The sequence below is a fragment of the Rhincodon typus genome, chromosome 16 (assembly GCF_021869965.1).
Source record: "Rhincodon typus isolate 14 chromosome 16, sRhiTyp1.1, whole genome shotgun sequence".
Classification (NCBI taxonomy): domain Eukaryota; kingdom Metazoa; phylum Chordata; class Chondrichthyes; order Orectolobiformes; family Rhincodontidae; genus Rhincodon; species Rhincodon typus.
In genome coordinates, this window is record NC_063347.1 from 25,641,940 (window position 1) to 25,656,564 (window position 14,625).

General features: G+C 39.8%; 1 protein-coding gene across 3 annotated transcripts in view; it reads right to left on the reverse strand.

Annotated features, from left to right (window-relative positions):
* fgd (faciogenital dysplasia) overlaps window positions 1-14,625 on the reverse strand; it is a 213,084-nt gene that overhangs the window by 40,520 nt on the left and 157,939 nt on the right. For all 3 annotated transcript variants that reach the window (XM_048606534.1, XM_048606535.1, XM_048606536.1), the window contains 3 exons: window positions 9,029-9,185; window positions 5,537-5,675; window positions 3,872-3,930 (listed from right to left, as the gene is read on the reverse strand). In XM_048606534.1, the coding sequence (XP_048462491.1) occupies window positions 3,872-3,930; window positions 5,537-5,675; window positions 9,029-9,185 (355 nt within the window). The remainder of the gene's footprint in view (window positions 1-3,871; window positions 3,931-5,536; window positions 5,676-9,028; window positions 9,186-14,625) is intronic.

Here is a 14,625-nt window from a genome sequence, read left to right on the forward strand (position 1 = left end):
CAGATGTTCACCTGCACATCTGCTAATGTGGTATACTGTATCTGCTGTTCCCAATGTGGCCTCCTCTACGTTGGGGAAACCAAGCGGAGGCTTGGGGACTGCTTTGTGGAACACCTACGCTCGGTTCGCAACAAACAACTGCACCTCCCAGTCACGAACATTTCAACTCCCCCTCCCACTCCTTAGATGACATGTCCATCCTGGGCCTCCTGCAGTGCCACAACGATGCCACCCGAAGGTTGCAGGAACAGCACCTCATATTTTGCTTAGGAACCCTGCAGCCCAATGGTATCAATGTGGACTTCACAAGCTTCAAAATCTCCCATCCCCCAACCACATCCCAAAACCAGCCCAGCTTGTCCTCGCCTCCCTAACCTGTCCTCCCACCTATCCCCTCCTCCCACCTTAAGCCCCACCCCCATCTCCTACCTACTGACCTCATCCCGCCCCCTTGACCTGTCCGTCCTCCCTTGACTGACCTATCCCCTTCCTAACTCCCCACCTACACTCACCTTTACTGGCTCCACCCCCGCTTCCTTGACCTGTCTGTCTCCTCTCCATCTATCTTCTCCCTTATCCATCTTCTATCCGCCTCCCTTCTCTCCCTATTTATTTCAGAATCCTCTTCCCCTCCCCCATTTCTGAAGGAGGGTCTAGGCCCAAAACGTCAGCTTTTCTACTCCTCTGATGCTGCTTGGCCTGCTGTGTTCATCCAGTTCTACACCTTGTTATCTCAGATTTTCCAGCGTTTGCAGCTCTTACTATATTTGTTAAAAGTGCTTTGCAACTGGGATATGAAAGTTATCAACCAAGAACAGAACTAATAACTCAATTTTTCCTGCAGGTACCTCTCTGATTATTGTAATAACTACTGCTACGAAAACTCGTTATTGAAATGACCTTCTGAAATTGGTAAAAACTGAAAGAACTGTGGATGCTGTAAACGAGAAGCAAAAACAGAAATTGCAGAAAAGCTCAGCAGGTCTGGCAGCATCTGTGAAGAGAAATCAGAGTTAAAGTTTTGGGTCCGGTGACTGTTCTGAGGAAGGGTCACTGGACTTGAAACGTTAACTCTGATTTCTCTTCACAGATGCTGCCACACCTGCCGAGCTTTTCTGAAATTGGTATCACTTGCCATACAGATTTCTGACTGATTCAAACTTACAGGCATCTGAACAACTTTCATAATGTGAAAAGTGGAAGTCTGAAAACGAAATTTGCAAATAAGCATGTAACCTTATGTTAAAACATTCTCACAGTAATTTAGTTCCTGCAAAAATTGGCTGCTGGAATTCTGCTGCATTTCCCAGTTCACCTTTTGTTCTTTTGGGTCATGACCAAATGAGGATGCTCAACTAATTAACACCTCCCAAACTGCAACAGTGACACACTAGTTCATAATTTTTCCTGTGCAGAACCTTGTTAAGTCCTACAGGCATTCATTGTTGAAAGACAGTTAAAATTATCGCTGCACATTAAATCAGTGCACTGAAATTCCCGAACTATATCAATGCCATCATGCCCGGCTATTAGACAGAGAGCAGCTTTTAATTTCTTTTTTCATTGAGTGTAATGTTGTAAACGACTGAGAAAAATAATGGGATAAGGCAAGAAAAGAAAAAAGTGCTGGAAATACTCAGATCAGACAGCATCTGTGGAGAGAAAATGAATATGTTTTGGGTCCAGGACCATCTGCCAGGCCAACAACCTGAAATATTAACCCTGTTTCTTTCTCCACAGATGCTACCTTTTGAGTTGAGTATGCTTTTTAATTTCAGATTTCCAGCATACATTGCAGTATGCTTTTGTATGAGAATGAACTGGAAGTTGTGGCAATGCTTATGTATGGTACTGTTAGTCATGAGAGATGTTTTAGTGCTTGAAAGTCATATCTTGCTTTGCTACATTTCATGGTCTGCTTCATTTTCCTGGGACCATTTCCCAGCACTCCACTGTGCCCTGCTCCTTTGACTCCCCTTGCACTACTACATGCTCTTCTTCACAAAAGACAAAGAACTTGCTGGAAAAGTACAGCAGGTCTGGCAGAACTGAGGAAGGATCATTCAACCTGAAACATTAACTCTGATTTCTTTCCACAGATGCTGCCAGAGCTGCTGAGCTTTTCCAGCAATTTCTGCTTTTGTTTCCAATTTACTGCATCTGCAGTTCTTTCAGTTTTTACATGCTTTTCCCCTTCTATCCTTATTGTAGTCTATTGCTTAGCTCATAGTGAAGTTACATTGTATGTATAGACTAGATCCTTGACTGCCCTCAACAAATGTACCACAATCTCAAACATCAGCTTTTCAAACATTTAAATGATGCAACTTGAGTAGTATGTTATTTCATACTTTCGATTCTGTCCAGTGCTCTGATTTGTATGTGACAGAGACAGAGACAGGATAGATAATGATAAATATGAAATTGGTTAAACACTACATCAGTGCACCTGCAGAGGGCAATGTGCACAGATAATTAGTCTCCTAAACATCTTTAAAACTACTCCCAGTTAAGCAAAGATGTGAATATAAAGATCTGGTTTATGAGATAATAGCTAACTTAGTACAAAAAATTTTTGTATTTTGTTGTTGTGCTTGTAGACATGTACCCTTCAATTTTTGGGGAACATGTAGATAATTTGTTTCAATGCACAGGTCCTTAATTTTTTTTTGTGCACCTGTGACAACATGAAGGGACCAACTTGTGCACGGGGAGTTACAGGTTGTTGCATGTTTGCATAGCCTGACAACTTAAGAGAGAGCATTACTAGTGGGTGTTGTTTCAGAAGAACACAGAAAACATACTTTAAAGCTAATAGTCTCCACTATAAATTGTACAACATAATTAATGCACACAAAATACATCATTTTAGCTTCTAAAGAAGAAAAGAATTCTTTGTTATCCTTGCACAGAAACCAGAGATAGAAAAGGTGCTACAATTTCTTTTACACTTCGGGTGAATCAAAAAATAATCTTTGTTTCATCAAAATAACCTACAATGTTAAGGTAAGGTACCTGAAAAGAATTTAAATTAGGTTTGCTCTTGTTTAGCTTTCATAAAAGTACTACAACATGAACCTTTACCTACTAGCCCTCACATTGTTAAGAATAACAGCAACTATGCTGCTACATTGCAGGAACATTGAGGGTGTGCCAAATACATGTCCCACAATCAACAGGAAATAGCAATCATTTCCTGGTCTTATATCTGACTATAGTGAGTCATTAATCTGAGAAAGGGAAGGAAATAAGACTCTAAAAACTGTAAAGAGTCAGTTAAAATGTTGCTTGCTAGACAGTTGAGCCTGTGAATATAGCAGCTAATTGCTTTTCCACTACCAAAGAGTTGGCCCTCTAGATAAATGTATCTGCATTTTTAGCTTATGGAGTGAAATGTGAACTATAATAAAAGGTCCAGATATTACAGGTTATCAGAGTAACAGTCCCAGTCACATAGTTCATTTTCACAGTACAAAACCATGAAACGTTTGTAGATGTATGCAGGAAATGTGATGTAAAAGCTTCTTTGCTGCTGAATTTGAGAGTCCTCATGGATTACAACAATTAATACATTTCTGAAAAAGCAAGCAAAAGAACCCGCAAAATCAGAATATATCCCAGTTTAAAGAATGATGGAAAGTGAACGTGGCTGTTAATGAAAATTGCCTCAAACTAATTTTGTTCTTTACATTAAAAAGGACCAAGGTGACAGATTATAAAATGCAAAAATATTTTCAACGATAACAAATCAAGCATAGACGTACAAGATAGCTCATTTTACTTTCTTATTGGGATCTGAACATTTAGTTGTTAATAGAAAGTACAGAATGCAATGATGGAGATGTAAAACACAGCACAACAATTTTCTCACCATTTTCCGAATTGCCACATTGGAATGGTTAGCTGCTGTTGAAATAAGCTCCAATGATTCTGAAATGTAAGAACGCCTATTCAGTCTATAGAATAAACAATTTATGAATATTCACAGCTATAAACAGCTACATTTAAAAAAAGATACTTGGCCATTTATTTAAAAAGTGGAGCTTGGGTAAGAAAGTGAAAATAAGATGAGTAGTGATTGTATTGAATGACGGAGTACTCAGGGGCACGTGGACTGCTTCTGCTGTGACTTCATACATTCTAAAAACTAACTTGCATTATTTTCCCTTTCTCCTTCTCATCCAATTCACCTTTCTCAAGGCATTCACTCATTTTATGCTATGGATTTATGGACATTAGATACCCCTTGATATCTCATCCAACTTGCCACTTTAGACTTGAATGTCAATGGTGAGCATTCAAAGACTAATTCACTATGAAAAGTCTCATATCTGAGCCATTAAGACTGAAGATAAATTCTGTCGGGCTACAGACAAAGCAAAAATAGTGGCGATTAGAAATTAAGTCATCTGACTCCTCACATCTTTTAATTCATATTTCAGAAATTACATTGACAATATTGCAAGTGTCTCCTACTAATCAGGTTTACATTCATATTTTGTTTGATTTAGGAAAATATTTATTTCCTTTTTAAGCATTTTGATTATTTCCTGCACAAATTGCTCACTTTTAATCTTTGTCCTTAACATTATTTCTGGATAAATATTACAAGTGATCAGCATACAACATGCTTCTTACACAAACAAACTGAATTTGGAGGTTCAGTGCAAATTGGTCAAAAATCCAGAAAGTATCAGGGCAATTGAATCTAAGGAGACAGCTCAAAATAAGCAAAGCGATTTACATTTTTTCCTCTTTATCCTTTCACAGGATGCAATTACTGCTGGAAGCGCTAGGGTTTGTGGCCCATCCCTAAGTGCCCTTGAACTGAATGGCTTGCTAGGCCATTTCAGAGGCCAGTTAAGATTCAGCCACATTGTTGTGGATCAGGAGGTCACATGTAGGTGAGGACAGCAGATTTTGTTCCCTAAAGGACATTAGTGAATCAAGTCTTTTTTTAAAAAAAAAGAATGATGGCTTCCCCATTACAAGGGCTAAGTCCAGATGTATTAATTGACTTTAAATTCCACCAGTTGTTGTTGTGGGACTTGATCCTGTGTCCCCAGAGCAATAGCCCTGGCCCTCTGGCATTGTTCTGAGGAAGGGACACCGGACCTGAAACGTTAACTCTGATTTCTCTTCACAGATGCTGCCAGACCTGCTGCGCCTTTCCAGCAACTTCTGTTTTTGCCTCTGGCTTGCTAGTCCAGTCATGTTACCACTGCCCCACCACTCCCCTTAATGAAAACAAATATTGCCAGTAAGTATTGTAAAGTCAATTCTGTGTACCAGCTAAGCACAATTACCCAAATAAAGTTATACTCATGGTCATTTCCTTCCACAGTTCATGTTCTACTTTGTGCCATATTTACTAAAGAACATTTGCTGCCCAATATTAAGACATGATTATTATTTCAGGAATACTGTTTATATTTGCTGCAACCTTCGCAAAAAAAAACTTTAGATCTAAATAAAGTGTTATTGACTACTGACCGAGTAGTCAACTATTTCTATTTGAAACAGACTTATTTCTTACTCTCTGCATCTTTCCTATCCTCAGAATCCTCAGGCAGTTTCTTTAAATAATCCTTCAGAAGTAGTTCATAACGGGGAATGCGTTGCACTGGTTCCAACATGTGATGTTGCAATGTCAGATTACCACAAACGTCTTGCTTCTGTTAAATTTATGAAACATATTAATCAAATAATGCCTTTCAAATAATGCATCTCAAATAAATAACAGCAGTGACAAGTAACAACAGTGAAGGCATTTTGGGTGTTTTAACCAGTAAGTGGCTAAGGATAAACATTGCTTTTCATTTTTGAGCCTCCGGTTCAGTGACTAGATTACTGAAAGCAGCCTCATGTTCAGATGTTTACAAATTTTCCTTTCTCCTGGGATGTTGTAGGAAACTATTTTGCTCTGCTTCTCCAACAGAGCAGAGAGTTGGAATCGTGAGAACCTGTCACCAGCCATTTCACCAAACATGCTGGTTTAGCCGGTTGGTTATTGAATGAGTCACTTGCTAGTTTCAGTAGGGAACGTCAATGTTCTATGTGGTCTTCACACATACAACCTGCCACGTTCCATTGTTTAGTAACAAATATGATTCTCCATTAAGCTGTGGTATTTAGTTTATTAACTGGTGGGTGTAGAGCTAGCCCAACCTGTTCATCATTTCAAGAAAATATCCCCTGACCCTTCTTAATCTTTAATCTATATTGCTTGTATTTTCAACTTCAAAATTTTCTCTCATCATTTTTTTTTTGAGGGGTATATTTATTGCCTGGCATTTTTAAAAATAAGGGTAATGTATCCTTTGCAACACCTTGGTAACTATAGCGATTTTTGGGAAAACCATCCTATTGACTGCCTCTTAATCATTGCTCTCAGCAATTTCTTTTTCATATGCAAGGACTACAGCTTTTTTTAAAATGTAATCTATTTTTCTAATCAACCTGTTCAGAGATGTTATTACACACTTCTAGGGCAGGTGGGACTTGAACCTAGGTCTCTTTGTCCAGAGGTCAGAACACTACCACTTGCCACAAGAAGGTACCTCTATAACTATTCCTTTCGAGAAGCTTAATCAGTATCAGAATAATTATGAACTCAATTCAGCTGGTAGCACTTATTAAAGGGTCAAAAACTTGAGTGAAAATTCAACTCAGGACTTGATGCAGAACTGTGTTATAGCAAACATTTCACTGTGGTACTGGCATTACTATCATAGAACACCCATAGTGTAGCAGCAGGCCATTCGGCCCACCAAGTCCATATCAACTCTCTGAAGAGCACCCCACCCAGACCCACCCCATTATCCTATCCCTGTAACCCTGTATTACCCATGGCTAATCCACATAGCCTGTACATCCCTGGACACCATGGGCAATTTGATATGGCCACTCAACCCAACCTGCACATATTGGACTGTGGGAGGAAACCAGAGTACCCAGAGGAAACCCAAGCCGACTTGGGGGAAACATGCAAACCCCACACAAGTGGTCACCCAAGGCTGGAATTGAACCTATGTCCCTGGCGCAGTGAAGCAGCAGTGCTAACCACTAAGCCACTGTGCCAAGTAGTTCCTTTGGTTAAGATTAAACCTCAGTTTAATCTCTGATTAAACTGCTTCAATAACTTGGGTTGATATTGAAGCTCCCTTTGCATAAGTAAAAAAGCACGGGCTTCTCCTTGTTTCCAGGCCAAAATTCTAACCTCAACCAACAGACCAAATGAATTCATCTCATGGTTGATGGGGACAACAATTGCTGCACTTACCTATAGAACTTTATTCACTGCACATCTGAGATCATCGTATGTGAAGGACTTTGAACCACGGCTATAACATCTGAAAAAGTACTACTATGACTGCCTTCTTCTACGTTAAATGAAAATACCCTCAAGAATTTTTTTTAATCCGAGTGTCAAAGTTGGGTGATAAAGAAACTACCAATCTGGAACACCACCTGCTAAATAATGACATTGATCTGATTCACCAACACAGTGAGGAGAGATTTTAAACAGGAACAAACATCCAGGAAACTCCATCGGGTTTATTACTTGCTTATTTGGCATAACCAGAAGTCCATAAGATTTAATTGCCAAACGAATTTTAAACACAGATCAAGGGCCCTTGAGGCGTATTGGTAGTGTCTCAATCTCTGTGATGGGAAGCCTGGATTCAAGTTCCACTTGTTCCAGGTGTGTGCAACACAAATGTCTGAACAGGTTGAATAAAAAAAAAAATCCACTTCTTGCCCCAGAATGGGCACGTGCAGGGTGTAGAACAGCTATTGAGGGTGAAGATTAAGTGGGTATTTATTTCTGCCAGTTTTCAGACAAATGGTGGCACTTGGCCACTCAAAAAGAAATATCATGGGGGTTCTAATAGCTATTACTAAAATATATATTCATTACTGGAGCACAACTTATCAGAAGACCAACACATCATTAAGGAAAGTGGGAAATTAAGTGGAGCATGGTGGCTGCCCCACAGCTCCAGGGACCCGGGTTCGATTCCACCCTCAGGCGGCTGTCTTTGTGGAATTTGCACATTCTCCCGTGTCTGTGTGGGTTTCCTCCAGGTGCTCCAATTTTCTCCCACATTCCAAAGATGTGCAAAGTAGGTGGATTGGCCATGCTAAATTACCTAGTGTCCAGAAATGTGCAGGGTACATGACTTTACTATGGGAAATAGGGTAGGAGGGTGGATCTGGGTGGGATGCTCTTTGGAGGGTCAGTGTGGACTCATTGGGCTGAGTGGCCTGCTTCCATACTGTAGGGATTCTATTCTATGATTAGATTTGCTCAACTTAACCTTAGAATCAAATTGGTTCAGCTGGACTAACAGATTCAGCGATCATAGAATGATCAAATACATATTCATTGAAATGTCCCAGAAATTGTTGCAAACTTATGGTGTATAAATCACAGATAGTGAAGGGCAGGTTGCTACCAGTACATTCCCCAAACCAAGGCACACATGGGATTTAGAGATGGGACTTTCAGAATTGTGCACATATCCTATGTCAGTCCTCATTTCTATTGAAAACCAACAACTAACAATTACATAATTATTCATCAGTGAATAATATGGTCTATATGCAAAAACAATGACATTCCCCTTGAGCAGGTATATAACATTTTATAGTTATAAAGGCTTTCAATTGCCATTATATTTGCTATGGAATCATGCCAAGAAAAGTAACAATAAAACAATCCAATTAATTCATAATATTCTACCTTTATGGAATAATCAAGCTGTATCTGTACTATGTGTTATTTCATTCTGGATCTATACTTCACGTATTTAATCCCAATTGATGTGAAATGTTAATTGAGAGAAGTGTCAGATTCAACTACATATTGAACAGGTTCAAAATGTCACATTCATTCAATCTGTCTAAACAGGGTTCAAAAATTGATAACATGTTGCTTTGTGGATCTTGATAATTCTGGACTCAAAAATGCAATAACTAACTATAAAAGGAAACAGAAATAGTCTTATGTAATTAGGGTACTTACTTGAATGTCCTGAATGATGGACTTAAATTGCGATGATCGCTGTGTCCAGGAGTTCACCAGGTCCATCGCTCGGTCAAAATTCTTTACATATTCTCCATACATCTTTAAAAAAGGAGCGAGCTTTTGCAGAATATCACCTATTCGAGGGTTTTTGTCCCTGCAATGAGCAGAATAACCAAAATTACTGCAGTTTAAGTTTGTTGCATTCTCAAGCCAACTTGACATTTTTGCAGAGTTCAAAATAAACCAAACTATGCCTTTGTGTTCTGTTAAACTTTTATAATATTAGTTGTCAAATGTTGGCTAAGTTTTTGTTTAGTCATTTCTTAAAAATTAGTACATTAAGAAAATACACCATTATAACTTGAGCACAAGGAAATACAGTTACTTTCAGATTGCAAATGGTGCAATGCTATCCAAAACAGTTCAATTCCCCTTCCAGTTAGGAAGGTCAAAAACAGCTCAAAGTTTTGCATTTACTTTTTCTGTTTTTGAATTATCCACACAACTGTTACTCTTTCACTACACAACTCCAATAAGTCAGTATTTCAGCTATCTGGGGCTCTTACTCAAATGCTCAAGACTGGTCCTCTAGCCTTCCCTAATTTGCTAAAAGGATGATAAGCCAGTCGCCTTAGCAATTCACTCCAGTCCCTGCCCCACTGCAGTTAAATGTCTGTCAATGTAATTGTTTCTCACAGATTAGTTGAATGAACAATACTATGACATATGGAGTACAACATATTGAAATGAAAGATCATCCACATTCGGCCAACGGTGTTTAGATCAGAGAACAGTGTTCTCCATTTATGTCGGCCGATCCGGGTGCATGTAAACATTATCGGTACTGATCCAAAATGGTGGTGGACCAGGTGTTGTGTATATATGTCTGCATTATTATCTATCACGTGTTGTGCAATAATGATTTTTTTTAATATGTGCACAATCCTAAAACTTGTTTTTTCTTGTAAAACTGTTTACAATCAAATAGAATAGAACTGTCTAAAACAGTGGTAACCACGTATAATTGTCAGTTTTGTAAATAGCTTCCAAAGATAGTTGCTTCTTTCTTGAGAACTGCGCTTTTGCTACAAGATTGAAAAGTTGGTCCAATAACTCAAATGCTTTTTCGCTTGTATTCGCGGCCTCCTGAAAATAATCACACAATGTCTAACTTATTGAATGTTTGTGGATGACGTTGTGTTGCAATTTAGCAATGGATGGTTTTTGTGGTTTAAGTGTAAAGTTGTCAACATCCATTTTGTTTGCAAAGCTTTCAGCCTTCTGCACAAAATGTGCTTTTGTTAATGCTACGCTTGGTTCAGCGTTAATTGTATTGTTATACTTAATTGAGAGCGCTCTCTCTAAAGCCTGGATTTTTTTTTGCAAGTTACATCTTTTGTGTATTAGCATTCCACTCTCCATTCTCGTTCTTCTTTAACTTTTTCCAGCATTGTTTATCAAACCACTCAGTGTTTCTACAGATATCACTGGGATGAAAATTACAGTGTGTGTTTGAATCCTTTTCTCATGTTTGTTATGAAATCTTTCCATCCGTTTTGTCATGCGTAATGTAGTACATTCATCTTGTCGTATTAAAAGTGCACTGGCAGATTCTTATGAATGTGTTGGTAACTGACCTCCATGATTAAAGTAGAACAAAATTTAGGTCTCTCTCTAGTGCTGCTAATTTTATTCCGGATTTGACTTAGCTTATATTGGTTAATTCATTACTTTGATAAGGTCAATGGGAAAACCCTATTTCTGTTACAAGGGAGTCCAGCATATGAAGACACAACACTAAAATTAAAGCCAGACCATTTAGGATGATGACAGGAGTACCCCTTACATACAGAGGCTTGTGGAAGTCTGAAGAACTTTCTCCCCAAAAGATATCCAGACTACGCCAATTGAACATTTCATAGCTGATAAATTTTTGGCAGGTAAGGATACTTAGGGATTATGGGAACAAGAGGGTGAACAAAGCTAGGAGCCATGCTCTAACTGAATAGCAAAATGGATTCAAGAGCATGAATGGCAAATGGCTTAATCCTGATCCTATCTTCCTACTGAAGAGACAGCTGGAACCCTGCTTCTGAACTGTCCCCATTAACTTCCATCTAATCCCTGGTTACCCTTCAAATGGTTGCATCCTTTTTCACCCATGGTCATGACCTCTTCCTGAATGGGAGATCAGACTCCTGGGCACTATTGTTTGCATCCTGGGAGAAATGTATATTGCATGGCATTATGCCTGTGAGGGGTTAAGCTGTCAATCACTGCCCTCCCGTTTTTCTGCCTCAGTGGAGTTGGTGGCAGTAGTTTTAGGGTGGGTGATTGCCCATTGGAATATCCCTCATGACAGGCTATTGGTTTCACACCTGACCTCTTTAGCGGAGGTGGCCTGGTGCATTCTGTGAAGCTCTGGCAGACTCCTTGAATCAGCCAGAAGAGGGACGGCTGTGCCTGCAGTAACAGGCTGCTTTGCTTCTTAAACAAAATGTGAAGTGAGTAATTTAAATGGCAGTCTGTGCAGGCTGATATACCATGATGCTGACTAGAAGATCTGAGCCAATATTCTATTGAGTTCCAGAGAAGAATAAAACCTAATTAAAAATCATATACATTCAAGAAGAAAACAATTGGTTGTTGATGATATGGAATTACAATAATTTGTCTACATATTCTGAGCCAAGGAGGCACTCTCTGTTGTGGAAGAGTTAAAATATTGCATTTCCTATTGCTCCTTATGAAGAGCCATTGAACACTATTCTGTGCAAAATACCACTTAAACAGCACCAAAAGTGACTGGACTAAAATGTCTGCAATTATTGTTAATAAAATGCTTAATTTAATAAATTTTCAACAAAAATCAGTGTTGAAAAGCCAGGTTTACTTTAGGTTGTTCACTGTTAAAACAAACGATAAAACCCTTCTAACTTGTGCATTAAATCATCAGTTTCTACGACCAGTCATCCTATAACAATGTATATATTTCGTCCACACTGTACAAACAATCATGGTGCCAGTGTTGACATATTTGCCTTCAAAAACGATGAATGTGCGGGCTGTGAAACTTTCAGACTTTCAGCTTCATCAGCCCAAACCATTTAGCAAGAAAGAAAAACATACTATTTCTCATTTAACTTTCTCATTTTCAATAGCAAAGTAATGACTGAATTCCTGTTTTTGGCACATATACTTAAAACTTCACACATTACTGATGAATCAGCATGGCTTCAATTCACAAACTTGTGTGGGACTTACAAAGCACAAGAATCTGAAAGATAAACACCAGCTAATATGAACTGGCTACATTACTGTCAAATTCAGATAGTTTAAGATGCATTTTTCCATAGCAATTTATCGAGAAGTGTGCATTGCACCTTGCAATAGAAAAGCCGCTCCTTTTATATTACTCAGATACTTTCAATTACGCAGTGCATGATAAAGGCAGCAACCATCCTCAGCCAGTAATGAGCTCTTTAAACATCTGTTTTTGTGAAACCACAGAAAGAAGTATATTGCTTAAAACATTGGAGCCCTTTTTTTTGGAAATAGTTCTATGGGTTTGAACAATACCCTGCACTAACAGCATCTTGATTATTGCCTTATCTTAATGATAGTAGCTCAGACAAAACAGTATCTATTAGAACACAACACAGTATGGAGCTGGAGGAACACAGCAGGCCAGGCAGCATCAGAGGAACAGGAAAGTTGACTTTTTGATTTGGGACCCTTCTTCAGAAGTGGGGAGGGGGAAGGGAGAAGGGAGGTGGGAAATAAATAGACAGAGGAGGGGTGGGGCTAGGGAAGGTAGGTGGGATGGTGATAGGCGAGTGCAGGTAGGGAGTGGTGGGTATTGGTTAGTGAGATGGGAGGGGCGGACATGGGATGAGGCCAGGGGTGGTGAATTCCAAGTTTACACCATTGGGCTGTAGGCTCCCGAGGCAGAATATGAGGTGGTGCTCCTCCAGTTTGCAGGTGGTGTCATTGTGACACTGGAGGAGGCCCAGGATAGACATGTCACCCAGGGAGTGGGAGGGGGAGTTAAAATGGTTGGCAACTGGAAGGTATTGTCGCTTGTCGCGTACAGAGCACAGATGGTCTACGAAACGGTCTCCAAATCTGCGCTTGGTCTCACCGATGTAGAGGAGGCCACATCGGGAGCAGTGGATACAGTAGACCAAGTTAACGGATTGTACAGGTGAACCCCTGTCTGATGTGGAAGGTTTGTTTTGGGCCTTGAATGGAGGTGAGGGGGGAGGTGTAGGGGCAGGCATAGCACATCCTGCAGTTGCAAGGAAAGATGCCGGGGGTGGTGGGGTTAGTGGGGAGTGTGGAGCGGACGAGGGAGTCACAGAGAGAGCAGTCCCTCCGGAAGGCAGATAGGGGTGGGGAGAGAAATATCTCTTTGGTTGTGGGATCAGATTGTAGATGGCGGAAGTGGTGGAGAATAATACACTGGATGTGGAGGTTGGTGGGGTGGTATGTGAGGACAAGGGGGATTCTGTCTTTATTTTTGTTGGGGGGAGGGGGTGTGAGGGCAGAGGAGTGGGAAATGCAAGAGATGTGGTTGAAGGCCTTAAAATTCCACCACCACCACCACTACAACCCCCACCTCCGGGGATCGAAAATGCCCTCCAGAGGCCTGTGTTCCTCCAGCTCCCACACGTGCTGTCTCTGACTCCAGCATCTGCAGTTCTTGCCATCTATTAGAACACAAAATGTTAGCCTGGATTGTATATTCAATCTTGGTGTGTTGTTCAAAAACACAATGTCCTGGCCTAGGAGTGATGATGGGATTTGTTCTCCTTACAGCTGAGCAAGTTAGAAGGAACTAACAGGGACATTCAAATAGTAAGGGTTTTGATACAGCAAGAACCGATAATTATTTCCTCTGTCATGGTGCAGGAATCGGATCTTAATTTTAAAATAATCGAGAAAAGAATTAGCAGTACAATTAGAAGCTTTTTTTTAAGCTCTGGAATATGTCTCATGAATTGGTGGTAGAAACAGATGCCATACGAAGTTCAGAAAGGAACAGCTCTTATCTGAAGATGACAAATCTGCAGGGTTAGGAGGAAAATGATGGGGTATAGGGCTAACTTGGATAATTCAAATGGCTGATACAGGCAGACTGAGCCAATGAACCTCTCCTGTTCTGTACTTTTCTAAGATTCTATGATTAGCCACTGATTAATCCAATATGCACATATACTAGGTGAAATACAATCTCAAGCCTTAGACTGAACACTCAAGTCAAATACTACAGTGTACAATTGAAAGGATTTTTGAACCATAAAATAAATCCAGCAAATATTAACACATGGACCAAACATCGCAAAGGTTACTACCCTGAGAACTGCCTTCTTTATTGTAGTTGACTTGTCCCTGTAGAACAAATTTCAGTGGGTATTCACTGTTGAACCACAAATACTGTGTAATTCTCAAATAGCTTCCTTCCCTCCTGTTAAATTCTTAAATTGATACAAAGCCATGTCATTCAATAAACAATTGTTTTCTTAGCCAAAAGGTAAGGCTGAAGCATTATCAAACTTTGTAGCCAGAAGTGCTGAGTGAATGAGCCATCTTGG